General features: G+C 38.8%; 1 protein-coding gene across 3 annotated transcripts in view; it reads right to left on the bottom strand.

Moving 5' to 3' along the window:
• Positions 1 to 20602, bottom strand: part of UBE2G1 (ubiquitin conjugating enzyme E2 G1) — a 60162-nt gene that overhangs the window by 17341 nt on the left and 22219 nt on the right. For all 3 annotated transcript variants that reach the window (XM_015821062.1, XM_015821061.1, XM_015821063.1), the window contains exon 2: positions 7863 to 7965. In XM_015821062.1, the coding sequence (XP_015676548.1) occupies positions 7863 to 7965 (103 nt within the window). The remainder of the gene's footprint in view (positions 1 to 7862; positions 7966 to 20602) is intronic.

Below are 20602 nucleotides of genomic sequence, written 5' to 3'. Positions count from 1 at the left end.
ATGATTTTAAAGTTTCAGGGGATTTTTAAGGATAATTTTAATTGATCGGCCTGTTTAAATATTTCTTTTTAATTCGGCTTTTAATTATTGTATTTGTATTGTAGTTTTTATGAGGCTGTTAGCCGCCCTGAGTCCCATGAGGAGAAGGGCGGGGTATAAATTAAATTATAAATAAATAAATAAATAAATAAATAAAAATGTTCGCCTTAAAAAAAAAAATCATACCCTCCCCCACAATGTTTCTGTTAAGGGAGCATCTCTCCAAACTTAAAGGAAAATAGTAGTTTGTATGAATGCCTAGATCAGACATGTCAAACTCGCAATGTCACGTGAAGTTGCGCAACGTATCGGGACTGTTTTGCCATTGCCGGCAATGGGGTGGGCGCGGCTTCTGCGTGACGCGTCTGGCCTGTGGGCCGGCAGTTTGACACCCCTGGCCTAGATAAACATTTGAAGAATGAAAATCAGGAGTAGTTTGTCATTCTTCTTCATGGTTGTGAAGTAACGAACAGGAAGCCCATTTATTGTAGGAAGGAAATCCTATACCAGGGGTGTCAAACTGCCGGCCTGCGGGCTGGATGCGTCATGCTGAAACCGCGCCCACCCTATTGCTGGCAATGGAAAAAAGGTCACAATATGTCGTGACACATCACGTGACGTTGGGAGTTTGACACCCCTGTCCTATACAGTGAATGGAATGATAATGCCTCCCTTAAAATCACATGAGATTTGACTAAAATCTAGGCAGATGTTACACACATATGGTGAAGGCTGCAATCAGGCAGACAGACAACAGAAGCCAAAGAAAAACACCCATTTTAAGAAACAGATACCATCACGGTCCAGGTTGATTGGCAGCTCACTGAAGAGGGAGAGTACTAACAAATCTGTACTATATCTCAGTATAAATGATAACATCACAAATAAATCTCTAGACATGGACTGAAGAGCTATAGTATAGATCACAAACAAATAAGCACTGTGTCTTTTGAAAGACAGCAGTGTGCTAATGTAGAACACTAAACAAACCCACATAATTAAAGAATAAAACAAGCTTATACATCAACCGCCTGCTGAATAAAAATATTTTGACTGTCATGAAGAACACAGAAAAAGAAGCAGGTAGGCTTTCTTTCTTGGCGGGGTATCCCAACCCTTGGAAGCAGGTTCAGAACATACATTTTCCCATCAAATGTATTTCCAAAAGTATTAAGCTCAGAACAGATCTACAAGGTTCTTAAACCCCCGGACGACCATGCAAGGGAAAAATACTTTTGAGGCCTTTTTGCCTTCTATCTAACTTCCTAGAACCGTAGCTTAGTACAAGTAGAAGAATTATCTTCCAGAAATCTCTACTTTTACCAAACTTTTTCTCAGTGATATAATGAAATTCAGATATGGGCCCAAACAAAGGAAAGGTAAATAAAGATGTGTATGTTAAGTCTCAACTTGTGGATAAGAATTAAAAGCAAGACCTAAATATTTGAAGAACATTTCCAGTGTAGCCTACAGCAATACAGATTAAATAAACAAAAAGCTTCCCTGCATTTGGAATAAAAGGGTTTCTATGGTACAGTCTAGGAAACATTTGTTGCATAAAAGATGTTGTTGGGCCACATGCATTTGTACTCTCATCATCTGTTAAATGAAACTACGAATTTACTGGCAGAGTGCCTAAAACAGCATTTGGTATGTAGGGGGGTATTAAATGAATAAGCATAATGACAAATGCCTGAACTTGTTCTTGTCAAGTAGTAATAGTAATAAGACATGCACTTTAAGAAAGTGATATTATCAATATCAGGTCCTATCATCTGTACTCTCATTATTTATCACAATTAATATGTAATCTTACAGACAAAAGATTGAGCTGTCATTTCCTGTTTTGGAAACAGTCATAAAATGGACAATCTTTGTTACTGAAACCACATCTAGACATCCAGATCTCAATTTTTGAAGCCTAGGATGGCACCAAGAGCATGCTAAGTATGCTAAATGATGAAAATCAGAAAAAATATGTACAAAACCCTAAGTTGCAAGGTTCATTTTGCCTGCTATCCTACTTATATGAATATTTGCATTATCTTTTATTGTATCACTTTACTTTTATGTAATTCAGACTCAGGTTCTGCTCAACATTTAAACTGCTGAACCACTATTAATTTATAATTAAGGCGTCTACTGGAGTTATGTGCGGTGTTTCTGTGACTAGATTAAAAAAATGGTATTTCTTGTATCTATGACTTACGCTACAGTGTAATGGATAGAAGTTCCTGTGAAGACTGAGCAGACAAGATTTTGGAATTTACTTAAAAGTATGGCTTGTGTTTAATGGGATTTGCTCCTTAGCGGTTTTTAAAATTAATTTTAAAGTACATGGTTTAGCTTAAGAGGTTTAATTGCTTCATAGCTTGATCTTTCTGCAACATCATTATCGTATCTATCTCTGTGCTTGAAATTTTGATCTTTTGCTCCTTTCTAATCTTTTAGGGAAAGTCTATTATCTGGTGTTCTACAATTTTGCTCATAATTAGTATTCACAGAGCCTACTATTCATTATTTAATTATCTGGGGGGGGGACACACACATGGTGAAGAGACAGCAGTTCTGTTGCCTTCATTAAACAAGGGCCGTACAGGTCATTAAGTGAGCAGCTCATGTGCCTGCAACTTCTGATTTTGATTCAGGGAAATCAACAGGGAAAGTCACAAATTTCTATCACGTGATTGTGGGTGATGCAGCAATGGCTGTAAGTATGAGGTATGGTCTAACTACCAGTCATACAGTGCAGGTGTAAATTCAAATGGTCACTGGATGAGTGGTCATTAAATGAGAACCAACTGTAAGAATTTGATTAACTGTGGATATATTATTTTTTAAATTATTTTTTTATTTTGAATATAGAAACCACACAAATTATTGCTTCTGAAATTCTTTTCTATTCTTTGACCAGCAAACCATAGAAGATGCTACTACAGGTAGTCCTTGCTTACTGACCACTTGTTCAGCGACCATTCAGATTTACGACAGCACTGAAAAACAAGACTTATGACTAATCCTCAAAGTTGCTGAAGTTATGTGATTGTGCTATGGGTGCTCAGCAACTGGCATGCATTGCCCTTGTGTGATCACCATTTACAACCTCACAGCCAGATTCCAACAAAGTCAATGGGGAAGCTGACAGGAAACTGCAAGTCACAGTCATGTTTTGTTGCACTTAACAATCATGCTGCTTAACAATGGAGTCACCAGTGCCTACTTTGGTTGGTAAATTAGTTCTACTTGAATGTTAGAAAGTAAGATGTTGCCTGTGTGTGCGTGTATGTATGTATGTATCTGCACTTCTCTAAAGTTGTGCCTATCTGTGTTTTATGTGTATATGTGCACTGGGAAGCACAGGGTTGGCTACATGCTCTGCTCTGGGCCATATGACAAGGAGGGAAAAGGAAGGTGGCTTAGAGTGGAATAGTCAGCAATATTCTGAATGGCTGCAAACTATCTTTCCCATAGGGATACACTGGGCTTTTTTTAGTGGATTTTTTTTTCTGTATGGCTCATTTTCAAATTCATTTCAGTTTCTGGAGTTATCCTGCCTATAGCTAGACACAGTCCCAAGCAACTTTCCACGATTTCTTTCCAACATTCCATTGAGTTGGAAACAAATATTTCTCAAATGTGTAAGAAATGTTACATTTCATATGCAACTTTGTTTCAGCATGTGGATCTCATTAGGTTTCAGAGAGAAGGGAGCTGACTAAAGTAATGGCTTAGCCAAGGTTAGGTTAGATTTGCATAATATAAATCTATCTATATACATATCCATTATATCCACTTACAAGGGATAAAGCAATATTATGCACTGAAAGGAATAAAACCAGACCATACATGAGGTAAGGAAAAGAAAGGAAATATAACTAAACATGGTTTACTTCAACACTATTCACTTTTTTTTTGTATTGGCTTCTGGCAACTGCCTAGACAGGTCCCTGCTGTTTTCTTGCCAATATTTTTGAAAGTTGTTTGCTATTGCCTCCTTCCTAGGGCTGAGAAAGAGTGACTGTCACTCAGCTGGCTTTGTGCCTAAGTTTGGACTACATCAATGATTTGGATGAGGGGATAGATGGGGAACTCATCAAATTTGCAGACGACACTAAGGAATAGCCAACACTTCAGAAGACAGGCTTAAGATACAGGAGGATATTGACAAACTTGAACATTGGGCGCTATCTAACAAAATGAAATTCAATGGTGAAAAAAGTAAGGTTCTACATTTAAGCAAGAAAAACCAAATTCACAGATACAGTAGAGGTGGTACCTATCCCAGCAGTAGTAACTGCGAGAGGGATCTCCGAGTCCTAGTGGACAATCATTTAAATATGAGCCAGCAGTGTGCTGCAGCTGCCAAAAAAGCCAACACAGTGCTAGGCTGCATTAAGAGAGGGATAGAATCAAGATCATGTGAAGTGTTAATACCACTTTACAATGCCTTGGTAAGGCCACACTTGGAATACTGCATCTAGTTTTGGTCACCACAATGTAAAAAAGAGGTTGAGACCCTAGAAAGAGTACAGAGAAGAGCAACAAAGATGATCAGGGGACTGGAGGCTAAAACATATAAGGAACGGTTGCTGGAATTGGGTATGTCTAGTTTAATGAAGAGAAGGACGAGGGGGGACATGATAGCAGTGTTCCAGTATCTCAGGGGCTGCCACAAAGAAGAGGGAGTCAAGCTATTTTCCAAAGCGCCTGAAGGCAGGACAAGAAGCAACGGGTGGAAAGTAACCAAGGAGAGAAGCAATCTAGAACTAAGGAGAAACTTCCTGACAGTTAGAACAATTAACCAGTGGAACAACCTGCCTCCAGAAGCTGTGAATGCTCCAACACTGGAAGTTTTTAAGAAGAGACTGGACAGCCATTTGTCTGAAATGATACAGGGTTTCCTGCCTGAGCAGGGGGTTAGATTAGATGACCTCCAAGATCCCTTCCAACATCATCACCATCATCATCATTACCATCTCATGGTCTCCAGCACCATGCCTTAACCATTATAGCAAACTGGCTTTCATTCAATATATTCCTCCTTTAATCCTTATAAAACTATCTTTGCTTCTACCATATTCAGACACATCATCATATTTGATCTTTGGTGGTTTAACCTTTTTAGAACTTTCTTTTTGAGAATTTCATCAGCTCCATCTACCAACACTTTATTGATTTTCTCCTTCTGTTCAACTTACAGGTAGCCCTTAAGTTATAACCGTGCATTCAGTAACAGTGCTGAATCAAAGAACGTATGACTGGTCCTCAACGTTCTGGCTACTGCAAGGCCCCCATAGTCATATGAATAAAATGTGAATGCTTGAATGCTTGGCAAATAGCTCATACATGTGACCAGCTGCAATGTGCTGAAGTCACATGATCACAATTTGTGATCTTTCATGATGGTTTACCATAAACATAATTAATGGGGAAGCTGGCAGGAAAGATTGCATGTCACTTGGGTAAGTCTTCCCCACCCCCAGCCTTTCTTTGCTTGCATGCACTACACCTTCCGTTCTTCTTTGCTCACATGCGTTCCATGCCTTCTTTAGTTGACCTCCCTGTGCTTGCACACATGCATTCAACTCTCATGGCCCCTGGATTTTGGACACACTCTGTGAGGTAATCTATTTGAGCTACCTTGGGTGAAAAAGTTTTGCCCTCTGATGCACCTGTTTCATCCTGTTAAAGGTTACATATACAAAGGTTTTACACTGTGTGCATAATTATTAGGCAAGTTGTATTTGGAAAAAATTTTATTGGATAACTAAAGTGCTTTTGGTCAATCCAAAATGTTAATAAGCCTCAAACCTGAATATTTAAGAAAGTAAAAGTGAGGTTTTGGCTTTCTTAGGAGAATATCTATGAGTTCACAATTATTGGGCAACTATTAGTGTGCAGAATGATTATGCACCTAAATGGAAAATGAAAATTTGCCCATCTCACTCATTTATTTGCATCTGTTAAAGTGAGAATAATAGTCAAACAATTTAAAATGTACAAATAAACATTTCTGACATTCCACACATAAAAAAAATCAGTGACCAATATAGCCACTCTTCTTTTCAATAACAGTCATAAGCCTTCCATTCATGGAGTCTGTCAGTTTCTTGATCTGTTGATGACCAACATTTTGTGCAGCAGCAACCACAGTCTCCCACAGCCTCATCTTTAAGGCCTTTACTGGCTAGCCACACAGTGGAGTACTTTGATGCATGTGATGGGAGGATTGTCCTGCATAAAAATCATGGTCTTCTTGAAAGATGCAGACTTTTTCCTGTACCACTGCTTGAACAAAGTATCTTCTAAAAACTGGTGGTAGGTTTGGGAGTTGATTTTGAGTCCATTTTCAACCCCAAAAGGTCCAACTAGCTCATTTTTAATAATACCAGCCCATACCAGTACCTCACCTCCACCTTGCTGGCATCTGAGTCGAAGTGGAGTTTTGTGCCCGTTACTGATCCAGCCACGGGCCCATCCATCTGGTCCATCAAGAGTCACTCTCATCTCATCAGTCCATAAAACCTTTGAAAAATCTGTCTTCAGATATTTCTTGGCCTAGTCTTGCTGTTTCAACTTATGTGTCTTGTTCAGTGGTGCTCGGGTTTCAGCCTTCCTTACCTTGGCCATGTCTCTGAGTACTGAATACCTTGTACTTCTAGGCACTCCATGTAGGTTGCAATTCTGGAATATGACAGCACTGGAGGATAATAGGTTCCTGGTAGCTTCAAGTTTGATTCTTCTCAAATCTTTGGCAGTAAATGTGCATCTTTTTTTCTCAACACGTTTCTTGCAATCCTGTTGACTATTTGCAACAAAATGTTTGATGGTTCTGTGATCACGCCCCAATATCTTAGCAATTTCAAGACTGCTGCATCCCTCTGAAAGTCTTTTTACAAATTTTGACTTTTCAGAGTCAGTTAAATCTCTTTTTCGGCCCATTTTGCCTGAGGAAAAGAAGCTGCCTAATAATTATGCACATCTTGATATAGGATGTTGATCTCCTAAGGCAGACATGTCAAACTCGCGATGTCACGTGACGTATCGGGACAGTTTTGCCATTGCCAGCAATGGGGTGGGCACGGCTTCCGGATGACGTGTCCAGCCCATGGGCCAGCAGTTTGACACCCCCGTCCTAAGGCCACATCCTCCCTCACTACACAAATACGCATCACCTGATATGCTTATATCCACTAAGTATTCAAGTTTATACAGCTTGGAGGTGGAAAATATGCATGAAAATGATGATATGGTCAAAATACTTGCCTAATAATTGTGCACACTACAGCAGCATACATGTCCCAAACTGACATATCCCAAACATCATAAACATCCCTGATACATTTATCCATAAGTACATTAAATGACCAAGAGACTATTACACATCCTTGCCTTATTCCCTCCTCCAAGATGTACTTATTTGCATGCATGCTTTACCTCTATTATACACAGATTATTGCATTCAGTAAGAAATGTTTATATTCATACACCATTCCATAGTTTAAGTCTATTCCCTTGATAACACCTTCTCTAAATCAGCAAACACACAATAACTTTCTCACATACATTATCATAAAATGCAACTCTATGCAAGTTAGGATTTCCAATCTAGAGACTATCTTGCAAGCCAATATTCTGTTCCCCTAAGAGGTATACAGAGAGTATTGATACACTTAAGATGCATATGCAAGTCTTATATTAAATCTTAAAATGAGACCAAAAGCTATGCTATCAATTTCAGTAAAATCAAAGCCCGAAGCTGATTTACAAGAAATTAAATGCTAACATCACAAGCTATTAGCTGTGTGATTAGAAATACTTACTAGAGTGTATCTGGAGGCCCAATAATAAGAACTTCCCATCGATAGAGATCATTGTCATCTATTAAACCTGCTGAGAAGCCTTCCACTGGGTTTTTGTTGAGCTCTGTTGAAACAAAAATTGTTATAACTCATATTCATGTAACTTCATGACATGCACATAAGAGAATTTTCAGAATATTTTGAAATACTCCTTTTTTGCTTCCATATTCTCAAGATTCTGATTTATTGATTTTCTAAGAACCATAAACTCACAAATGACAAAAAAGTAACTCAAGGAAATTCTAATCAGCTACCTGACCTTCTCCCTGCAAATTACTGTATTGTTTTCTGGTTTGCTGTCTTGTATAATGCACATTAATACTATTTAATAGCCCCAGTGATACTAATCAAATTCCATCTGCCCTTTAAAGAATAAGCTATTGTTAAAAAGTATAAACACTAACATTTAATTTTAAAATGCACAGACACATATCCTTCAAATCACCCCAACATTAAGGATTTTACTTAGAGCCAAGAAAATGCTCTAAATGAACTGGAAATCTGAAGAACCACCTGTTCCATAAGATTTTGCACAGTGAGAGAATCTTGAAACAACCTTCTTCATTGTGCTTAGATAAAAACTACTGAGGAATGACGATTTCTATGAGAGTACCCAGCAATGATAAACTTCCCAATGCAATGTTCAACTGGCACACAAAAAAGGTACTTTCCCCCCTTGCATCAGTGTTATTGGCGAGTTGCAAACTAGTCAGAAAGTGATTGACAAAATACTAATCACAATGTCCATGAATTCCTGAATTACTAAAGATTCTACCCTAACATATATTGACTCCAAAATTAACAGCTAGGGGAAACTGGGTGCCTGGTTCACAGTGGGGGTGGGGGTATCCTAGGACAACTTACTGCGGCCAACTCATTGCAGGACAACTTACCGTGGGTCAACAGATGGAAACTAATCAAGGAGAGAAGCAACCTAGAACTAAGGAGAAACTTCCTGACAGTGAGAACAATTAACCAGTGGAACAACCTGCCTCCAGAAGCNTATTATTATTATTATTATTAATTCAAAGTATTAATCATTTCATTCAATTACTTTTATTATTGATGATCATGTTTTTGTTGAAATTATTGTAACTCTTTTATTTCTGGATTGACTTAATTTTATTATTATTGGCCATGGCTCTATTGAAATTAATTTAACTGTTATATTTGTTGAATTGTCCGATGGCGAGTTGGCCGTGATGAGTTGTCCCATTCCGCACAGAGAGTTCTAGGAACTGAGACATGAACCTGCTGGGCAGTGTATTAACAATATCCTAGCTCAGTGATGGCGAACCTTTTAGAGACCGAGTGCCCAAACTGCAACCCAAAACCCACTTATGCATCGTTGGGTGCCGGGTGGGTGTGGCCCATTGGGTGGGCGTGGCTGCGGTGGTAATAGCAGACTGGGTGGGACTAAAAAGTTTAATCAATCAATTCCAACTTTGCAAAATCTTTTTTTTCCCACAGAAGTTGAAATTGACTGATTGATTGAACCTTTTTTTTTTTTGTACACGGCGGCGGAGGCCTAAAGTGAAAACCCAGCTGAAGGCCTAGGACTGGGGCGACAGCACGTGTGCCCACAGAGAGGGCTCTGAGTGCCGCCTCTGGCACCCGTGCCATAGGTTCGCCACCACTGTCCTAGCTTGTTTCTACAATCTACCATTAGAAATTGTAGAAACAATGGAAACAGGAGCTTCCTTAATGATGCTCTCTGGCTTCAAAATGTTGGGCATGACTAGGGCAAACCCCCATATTTTTTAACGCATGTTACATGCATTGCAAGCACATAATAACAGGTAAGTTTGATTTCTCAGTCGAACCTGCTGTTTTGAAACCAATGACCATCACTACAGATACTCCTGATTAAAAGGTATTTAGAGGTTACCTAGCCCCCTTTTGTTCAGTGCAAGATCCAATTGGAAAAGATATTTGCATCTTGTTTCATGTAGAGCGGAGTTCACAGCAAAAATTCTCACAAAAGTTCAGTATCATCCCTCCTCTCTGACTCTAGTCTCCAGCTGTGCAACAACTGAAACCTTAGTGGCCAAATATAAAATTAGGTAAGAATGGCAGGGAGTTGCTCTGCCAGGTCTCAGCCATGCATGCCAGATTTGCCCATTCTTTCTTAGACAAATTGCGATGCAGCAAATTCTTTTTACTCTCTAGCAATCATTAAGAACAGCCTGAGACCAAGATATCCAGCAATACAGCAATGGCATCTAGGGCCTGGGAAAGGGGAAATTGAGCTAGAAGAGAGAATTTCCTACAACCTGTATTTCTACCTTAACCTCCTTGATGGTTTGTAAAAACCATAGCGGGGAATATATTTTCAAGAATCTGGGCAGTATTAAGCCTCTGGAAAAAAGAAAGATGTCTCCAGGGATCTACACATTAGTTCAGCGATTCTATGCAAAGTTCTATTTTAAAATAGACTTGTGAGCCAACACGTACTGATTATTAGAAACCAATACATATCAAGATCAAATCATACCATACAAGCTTTATTGCTTTTTTAATAGAATCATTTATCTGTAGACTGTAACAATGCCATTAATGTATCCTGAGTTCAATGAAGCATTTAACAAGTTTTCTCTTGATCTTGTTGACAAAAGGTTAGAAACTGACAGGCTTTAGTCTTCAACTTACAACCATTTGCTTAATGACTGTTGGAAATTATGATGGTGCTGAAAAAAGTAATTTTTCACTAGTCCTTGTACTTATAACCACTGCAGCATTCCCACGGTCACATGATCAAAATTTGGGCGCTTGGCAACTGGCCATGTATTTACAATAATTGAAGCATCCCAGAGTCACATAATTGTCATCTGCCACCTTCCCAGAGAACTTCTGACAAGCAAAGTAATTGAGGGGAGCCGGATTCACCCAACAACCACATGATTTGCTTAATGATCACAGCAAAATGGGTAATAAAACTGGGCACAACTCAGTGACTCAAGTTCCAGTCCCAGCTATGGTTATGACATGATACTATTCATTGTTATTGCTAGATAAATGAATAATTGAATTGAATTATTTCCAAGATGTGAACCAGTATTTTGAAAATCCAATTGAAAGCCTCCCGGTTCTCCCCCCCCCCATTTTTTTTTACCCGGCAGCCTGCACAACATGCACAGATAGTATGAACATTTTGAGTTTCATTAGGGTTGTGCAAATAGCCTGAACTAAGATTTGCTGGATGGGAGAGTAACAGTTGCATTGAAGGACAAAAGCAAAATAAGGCACTGACGCACATAGATGCCACAGCTATGTTTCAGGTTTGCAAAATTTAGCAGCTATGTAATTGAAGCTGTATATATGACCAAGTTCTGCCTCTCCACTAAGGTCAGCAATACCAAAAGCACATTTTAGTCTGCTTAAGGCATTTAAATTCTGAGAATTTGTTTTGCTTAAAAAAAACCTGCTTAACCTACAGAGGGAGACAACACCTTTGAATTCAGCTTAATTCTTGGCTCTATCCTTGGGAATTTTCTACAAGGAAGCTATAAACCTCTGAGCTTAGAATCATTTGAAATTATGCTATTTTCAAATGGCATCTATCGTCCCTCAAGACAAGCTCTTAAACTAAGCAAAATATCTATTTCAATTACTGAAATTGAAATTCCAATATAAAATATTGTATATCTTAAGATTTTTGCTTCTGCATGGTCTCAAATTGTCTTCCTTAAAAAAAAACAAAAACAAATGGCAGCAGTATATAAATGTTTAAAATACAGAGATTACAACTAAAATGCAAAAGTGATTATTCCAATAGTACTCACATTTGCTATCAAAGTAGCACTGCTATTAAGAACAAAACAAAATAGTTTTGACTGTGCATAAACTGGCTATCTACTCACAACAGGTAAGCAATCATAATGAATTTTTTAATCAATCTGAGATAGAAAACAAAAAGATTGCTTTATTACATAAACAAATAGTGTTTGGATTACATCTGTAGTTTAGAGACGTACCAGGCAAGCAGTGTTGCCTTTGTTGATTTTATTTAATGATGATCAAGCTGTCAATATAAATCCAAATCAGTCAAAGCAGCATAGTCAACGAAAGTGACTGAGCAGGAAAAATCTTATGGTTAAAGGAGCAGTAATGCATGGTAGCTCAACTTTTTAACTTGCTGTGGCAGTTGTAATCTTCCATTTCAGACAAATGCTTCTGCCAGTACATTGTGAATGCTAAGGAAACAAACACCGTTCCAACTACCAACCACTATCTAATGCACGTTTCAACAGGAGTAAATTTCTCATTAGCTAAATTTCTGCAAAGAACATTAAAAAAATAACCTAGGATAAATAGATATTATTTAATGAAGCCAAAAAGACACAAATGACAACTTGCTGAAAGAAAAAATACTTTGAACTGATAGCTAATTGTCCAGAATACTTAAATGTAAAATAATTCTAAAATCTTGTCCAATTTTATTAAACAAATATAACAAATTAAAAGGATAAATATTTACAAATAATTCCCAAGTCTTTCCTCCCCAAAGCCAACAAGAACTCCAACACAAAAAACTTAAAGTCATCCGTCTACTGTTCATGTTTAAGATAAACAGTCCAAAATCCTGACTCCTAAAGAAATATATGTCATTTGTTTAAAGGGCACAGGAAACAAGATTTTCAGTCACAAACAATTATGATGATCCTTTCACAGATCCTAAAGCACAGATCATAAAGAAAAGAAGCATCCCACATTCATGACTCTAAGAAAATTACAATTAAAACATAAACTGTATCAAAAACAAAAAACAGCCATGTAAACAATACAAGTACTAAAAAGAACTAAACAATTAAAAGCCATACAATAATTCTTGGGAGAGCACATACATTCAAGAACAGTACAACCATGTTATAAGCTCCACAACACTCTCTGTTCTTCAGGTCAGAGGGCAAAGCCAGGTCTTCAGGTCTTTCCGGAAGGCCATTAAGGTGAGGGCCAGCATAACCTTGGGGTGGAATAATAATAATAGAGTTGGAAGGTCATATGGTCCAACCCCCTGCTCAGGCAGGAAACCCTATATCATTTCAGACAAGTGGCTGTCCAGTCTCCTCTTAAAAACTTCCAGTGTTGGAGCATTCCCAGCTTTTGGAGGCAGGTTGTTCCACTGATTAATTGTTCTAACTATCAGGACGTTTCTCCTTAGTTCTAGGTTGCTTCTCTCTTTGGTTAGTTTCCATCGGTTGTTTCTTGTCCTGCCCTCAGGAGCTTTGGAGAATAGCTTGACTCCCTCTTCTTTGTGGCAGCCCCTGAGATATTGGAACACTGCTATCATGTCCCCCCTCGTCCTTCTCTTCGTCAAACTAGACATACCCAATTCCAGCAACCGTTTTTTAATATGTTTTAGCCTTCAGTCCCATAATCATCTTTGTTGTTCTCTGTACTTTTTCTAGACTCTCAACATCTTTTTTACATTGTGGTGACCAAAACTGGATGCAGTATTCCAAGTGTGGTCTTACCAAGTGATATTAACACTTCACATGATCTTGATTCTATCCCTCTGTTAATGCAGCCTAGCACTGTGTTGGCTTTTTTGGCAGCTGCAGCACACTGCTGGCTCATATTTAAGTGATTGTCCACTAGGACTCCAAGATCCCTCTCGCAGTTATTACTTCTGAGACAGGTACCGCCTATACTGTATCTGTGAATTTGGCTTTTCTTGCCTAATGTAGAACCTTACTTTTTTCACCATTGAATTTCATTTTGTTAGAATGGCACAATGTTCAGGTTTGTCAAGATCCTCTTCAGGTGCTTTGAAGAATAGCTTGACTCCCTCTTCTTTGTGGCAACCCCTGAGATATTGGAACACTGCTATCATGTCCCCCCTCGTCCTTCTCTTCATTAAACTAGACATACCCAATTCCAGCAATATGCACAGCATGCCTCTGGTCCACTAATTTTGTCACCTGGTCAAAGAATGCAATAAGATTTGTCTGACATGATGTGTTTTTGACAAACCCATGTTGGCTTTTGGTAATGACTTTGTTTGCCTCTATGTGTTCGCTGATTTGTTGCTTATTTTTTCCAGAATCTTCTTGAGGTCAGGCTAATAGGTGTGTAGTTTCTTGGATCCATTTCCCCCCCTTTTTTGAAGATAGGAACTACATCAGCTCTTTTCCAATTCTCTGATAGTTCCCCAGTGCTCCAGATCTTTGAAATATATAGTTCAATGGTTCTGAGATCATATCTGCCAGTTCCTTCAGAACCTTGGGGTGTAATCCATCTGGTCCGGGTGATCTGAACTCATCTAGGGTGGATAGCTGCTCACTTACCATTTTCTTGGCTATCTTAACTTGTCTTTCTAATCTGGTTTTTACGGTACTGTTTTTGATGGGTTGGACTGTTTTTTCCCTTTGTGTAAAGACGGATGCAAAAAAACAAGTTAAGTAGTTCTGCTTTCTCCCTGTTATTTGTCACCTTAATGCCACTTTCTCCCACTAATGGACCAATCATTTCCTTAACTTTTTTCTTGTTTTTTAGATGTTGAAAGCAGCTTTTTTTTTTGTTATTTTTGACTTTTGTCGCAAGCCTTAGTTCATTTTGGGCCTTAGCTTTCCTCACTTCATCTTTGCAGGCTCGGGCTATTTGCTGATATTCTGCCTTAGTTATGTGCCCCTCTTTCCACTTTTTATACTTGTCCTTTTTGTCTTTCAATTTATCAGAGAGCTCTTTGTACAGCCATGCTGGTTTCTTTTGAGAGCTCTTATTTTTCTTCTTTGTTGCTAGACTGGGATTTTATCATCTCACTTTTCAAAATTTCCCAAGCTTCTCGTGTTGTTTTCCCCTTGAGAATTCTCATCCATGGAGTCCTTCCCAAGCTCTCTCTAAGTTTATTGAAGTTAGCTCTCTTAAAAGTCCAATACTCTAGTTTGACTATGTTCTATTGCTTGTGCTTGCATAATGTTGAATTCCAATACTGCATGAACACTCCTCCCCAAGTTTCCTGTGGCTTCAATACCTTCTATCATTTCATCTATGTTAGTGAGAATTAAGTCCAATATGGCTGATCCCCTAGTAGTTCCCTTCTCTACTTTTGGGGAGACAAAGTTGTCTGCTAGGTTTGTCAGGAATCTGTTTGATCTTCCATTTGGAGCACAGTTTGTCTCCCAGTTGATGTCAGGGTAATTAAAATCCCCCATTACTATTGTGATGTGCTTCCTACATACCTTAGCTGACTAGCAAAAATTCATCTATTTCCTGTTTGGTTGGGTGGTCTATAGTATACACCTATGGCAAATGCAATCAAGACAGTTTTCATCATTGTCGTGCTCTATTTCTGTAGAGATGTAATTATTTCTTATATGTTTCTTATATGATGTCCCATAGGGTAGGTGCATCAGCAGCAAAGGCCCTCTCCTGGGTCCCCAATGGTTGGAACCCACAACCTCTTCTGCTGGATCATTTGAGCCTGGTGGATATCACTGTGGAGTGGCAGTCCCTCAAATAACCCAGCCCCATGCCATGTAGGGCTTTATAGGTTATCACTAGCAATTTGAATTGGGACCCAGAAGCAACTTGGTAATCAGTGCAGCTCATGGAGTAGACGTATAATGTGTGCAGATCTAGGTGCTCACACAAATATGTATGTAATAAGTGCCACACAACTGCTCACACTGCTGCATTTTGTACCAAGTGAAGTTTCCAAATATTTTTCAAGGGCAGCCCCATATAGAGTGCTTGACAGTAATCCATACAGGAAGTGACCAAGGTAGAGTCTTAACTGACACATTAAAGTTTGTTATCCAAATTGTTGCAGGGTTAGTTCTAGCTAGCCTGGTTGCTTGTTCCGGTAAAAACAGTGAAGTATTTTGTGGCACTTCAACTGCTGGTTTGATAAAAGTTTTCACAGCAAGAATATGAATGGTCATGAATCAGTTTTAATCAAACAGTAGTTGTAATCCAAATATACCTAAAGAAAACAAGGTTAGAAAGGGGTTGCTTAATATTACATCTGAACCCAACCCATGAGCCACCAGGATTTAAAGCAAAAATCTTTCCCAATCGTTATGCCAAGAATTAAACAGAAGCTGTATAAATGCAGATTCAGATCATATTTATTTTGCTAAGAGTAAGTGGTTATTTTTAATATAATTTTAGTGTTTTTTGGATTGTTTAGTTTGTATATTGTATATGTTTTTAAATTAAAACAAAAAGTGATTTCCAACTTTCTTCAATACAGATAAAAATAAATATTAAAATACTTTTACTCTAAATTAGAAGTATTTTATTACATATTATCTTTACTAAAGAAAGTCAAATATCTTTTATACCCTTTTTTCTTGTCACTTTTTAAACTTTTTCCTCCTTTGATCCCTCTCCCTTTTTAATTTTTAATTTTATCTTTCTTTGAAACTTAATAAAATTGTTTTTTAAAGAACTATACGTGTTTTCCATAAAACATTGCTGCTGCCGAAGATACCCACACTTCCCATGAATTTAGGAGATCAGATTCAGCTAATCTAATCATCTGAGCAAATTGATCTTAAACACTTCAGTACAAAAGGTCCAGAAGCATTACTGTGATGACTTTTCTGTATCAAACAGAAACTGTGTTTGTAAAGGTAGGGTAATTCCCATGCTGTCATGGTTCATGTACCATATATCTCTTGTCCCCAGAAGCAACAGCAATGCCATTTCAAGTATGAAAGAGCAGCATGGATATATTGGTTTAATTGTGTACTTGTTTCTACAGGCAATCTATTAGGACAGAGGTCTCCAACCTTTTGGGCACCAGGGACCACCGGTTCCGTGGAGAGAGGTTTTTCCACGGACTGGAGAGGGTGTGGTTTCATGTACTGTCCGCATCCCACGGATGGGGCTTTGCTTGTCTGTGCGGACTGGTTGCTGGCATGCCGCGGCCCAGTACTGGTCCACGGACCGGGGATTGGGGACTCCTGTATGAGGAGATCCCTCTAAATCACTGCTGTGGGTTGATACCTTTTAAGTCAGTGGTTCTCAACCTGTGGGTCGGGACCCCATTTGGGGTCGATCGACCATTTCATGGGGGTCGCCAAGCAAGGCTGTCCGCCATTTTTTTCCCGTTTTCCAGCAGGTGCCTTACCTCCCTTGGGCTGGGCCAGCTGGTGGTCGGCCTGCTCCATCTCTGCCGCTTGCCAGCTACGCCTCGGCCGGCACAGGGGGTGGAACCACGCATGCGCGGTGCTCCCGGGCAGGGAAAGTCCTCGACTTACGACCGGTTGGGTAGTCCTCGACTTATGACCGGTTTAGTCCTCGGTTTACGACCGGTTTAGTCCTCGACCTACGACCGGTTTAGTCCTCGACTTACGACCGGTTGGGGTCGCAGCATTAAAAAGGTTGAGAACCACTGTTTTAAGTATTTTTAACAGTACTGTACTTCTTTAGTACTTTATAGTGGCTTGTATATTTTACATATACACAGAAAGCATATGCTAACTAGCATGTGAAAGTATCCGTGTTTTTTCTCATTCTACTTACTAAATCAACAATACATTTGTTTAGAAATCCAAAGCTGATCATATTGTAGATTCATAACTCATCAGAGCAACTGAAAGGTTTGTGGGAGGAAGGAAACTCATTTGATAGTAAAATTGTTTAATTAGCAAAACAACTAGATAAAATTTCAAACACTGTAGCAAATCATCTATTCTAAGTGGTTGGACTAAAGCATTATTTTCCAAAGCTGGGTAATCACCCAAAATCGTGTGAAAGTGTTTTTTCTCTGGCAAGAGACCCATAAATTCATTACTCAATCACAACAGGGATATTTAGATAAGAATTTTCTGATAAGCAGTTTTGGGTAACAAAGGGGGAAAAAGGGGGAAGCACTGGACTAAAACCTGGTCCTTGACCAGAGAAAAAACAGTATGGTGGATATTAAGCAATTGCTTTCAAAACAAATGTGATTTACTTGGCAGGAAGAATAATTCAGGTCAATTAACATATCTACCATACTCACTAACTTAGCTTCTCTTTCTTCTTTGTCAGTAAAGTACAACCAGCAATAGCACTGTAGAATAGCTGTAGCATCTGAGATGGGTCTGCCAAAACATGCACTTGCAGTTTTATTTTACACTTGCCTCAGCAGAGGCCCACTTGTTTATCTTTCTCACAGCTAGCCTTAGCATTGCATATCTTTCAGTACTTGACATTTCTGCCATTTCTATTCCACTATCTTCTAATTTACAAGACAGATACGAAGACAGCAAGTTGGACTGTGTTACCAATTTGTGAAACTCTAAAAGGTTCACAGGCCAAGAGCAGTACTTGAAATGTCAGTAATATTGAAATTTCCAAAATTAGTTTCATTAAAATTTATGATTTCTCTTTAATCAGGAATTCACCAGTTTTTTTCTTCTGTCATATGAAAATTAAAACGTTGTAACAACTTTTACAAACTTTTAGAGGAAATGGAGAGCAATTTATTCAAGATATTAGTTCAATTTACACATCCCAATATGCACATATTATTAATGATGAATTGACTAATCTGCGTGAAAGAGGGAAAAAAGGAAATTTGGAGTTTTGACAGTTAAATGGGTTATTGTTATAGAAATGGCTAGCAGTTATTTGGCACAACTAAAAAACTGATACTATAACTTTATTATCTATCTTATGCGGGGGGGGCTGTAAGTCAGTGCTTTTTCTTTTTTATTTCTTTTTTCCCCTTCCCTCACTTTCAACTTTTGAAAGTCCATAAGATTTAGACAAACCTCTCGTAATCTCTCAGAATATATTGGCAGGAATTTACAGACATGTAAATGACAGGTCCTTGGTGCTCTCTGAACTCTCTGCTAGCACTGATGTTACCTAGTATGGATAATGAAATGTCTCAAGAAAACAACCAAGCTCAGAAAGCACCAAGGACCCCTCATTTCTACCCTGAACTACAAATATTCTCCTTTACTGAGACATGCACATTCCTGTCAATATAGAAAATGGGGGAAATCTGCCACTGAGCTACACTAACAGAATAACAGAGTTGGAAGGGACTTTGGAGGTCTTCTAGTCTAGTCCAACACCCAGCACAAGCAGGAAAACCTATACCGTTTCAAACAAATGGTTATCCAATCTCTTCTTAAAACCTCCAGTGTTGGAGCACCCACATTTCTGGAGGCAAATCATTGCATTCTAACCACTGCGCCACCACAGTTCCTAATCACAAGACTCACCCAATTTTACAACTTTTTGTGGTGTCATTAAGCAAATCACAATGGTCCTCAAGTAAACTTTTTGGCCATAGAAATAACGCAGACAAAGACAGCAAGGATCAATCTATGCATCAACTACCAGCCTGCTCTGTTTTTTTATATGTCTATCTCAGAAGCAGTAGATTGGTGAGGAAGACCTGGATTGCCAAACAGCAAAGGAAGCATTTCACTCCATATTTTGCATGGAAGTCAAGAAAGTTGATGGAGAAGGCACAAATAATCCTTAGGTTTGTAATCCTGTTACGTTATTAGTTGTCGGGTTTTTACAAGTATTTTACAACCAGGAATTTGATCGATAGAAAAGAGCATTTTTTTCAATATTATGTGGCTTTGAATGGTTTGGATGTTCTGGCGCCAGAGAACTTCTATCCTATCCCATAGGTTCGCCACCACTGCATTAACACAACCAAGAGACAGGAAGTCCTAGGCACAGAATCTTTAGAACACTGTAAAAGGCCGGTAGAATCAGAACCAACACCAGATGTAATGGGCTATGAGACTAACCTTGAGAAATAGAAAGATGAGCTGCAACCAAGACAACAGTCAAACAAAAAGTGGAGGAGGAGAAATTTAATTTAAGAATATGTCTCAGATCTGACCCACCCTAGTTCTCTTGTAGATAAAGGGGTAAGTAGGGAGGCTTACTCAGACTCTGCAAGATTCTGTTACTATAACCCTATAATAAAAGCAGTATTAATATTCATAACCTTGGTTTCTTAGTTTGATCTTTGAAGGGCTGACACTAGTTGACATTCTTTACCTAATGGAACCTGGAGCATGCCCATCCTGTTGGACTGGATCAGACAGGCAGAAACAATTGGGCAGAGACAATTCCTTAAGTAACCCAGTTCCAAGCCATAAAAGGGCTTTAAAGATGACAACCAGCGTCCTGAATTACACCCAGAAGCACAATAACAACCAATGTAGCACATGAAGAAGTGGTATCTCATACACCAAGTGGCCAGCACTATTTATTACCCATGCTGCTACATTCTGCACTAGTTAAGCTTCCAAATGTTCTTCAAGGGCATTCAAGGCAGTACCATTACATCCAGAACTAAGGATAGAAGTTCTCTGGCACCAGAACATCCAAACCACCCAAAGCCACTCAGTCTTATATAAGTTGAGATGAAACCTGTTGAGCCCATCTAGGCCCCCAAAATTTCCAGCAACCATGATGGGGTGTCCATGGCATCACATAGGCAGCCTGAAGTGGAGATGCAGAACTCAGCATCATCAGCATACTGGTGATAGCTCACTTCAAATTAACAGATGCCCTCACCCAGTTTGGTAGATATGTCCCTGAGTTTAAACAGTGGATATGTACAGTAAGACATGTGGCAAAAAAATGCAAAAGCTTGGTTCATTAAACAAGTTTTGGTTCTCACCCTAATCCCTAGAACAACAGACACAGGAAACATTTCACATATTTAAATATTTAAAGCCATAGAACTTGTCACAATCAAGCAAATACAATACTCAAATCAAGGAACTACC

The sequence above is a fragment of the Protobothrops mucrosquamatus genome, unplaced genomic scaffold (genome assembly GCF_001527695.2).
Source record: "Protobothrops mucrosquamatus isolate PMUCROS unplaced genomic scaffold, P.Mucros_1.0 scaffold1242, whole genome shotgun sequence".
NCBI classification, from domain to species: Eukaryota; Metazoa; Chordata; class Lepidosauria; order Squamata; family Viperidae; genus Protobothrops; species Protobothrops mucrosquamatus.
Note: the sequence above shows the minus strand (reverse complement) of the source record. Positions and strands in the feature narration are given on the sequence as shown.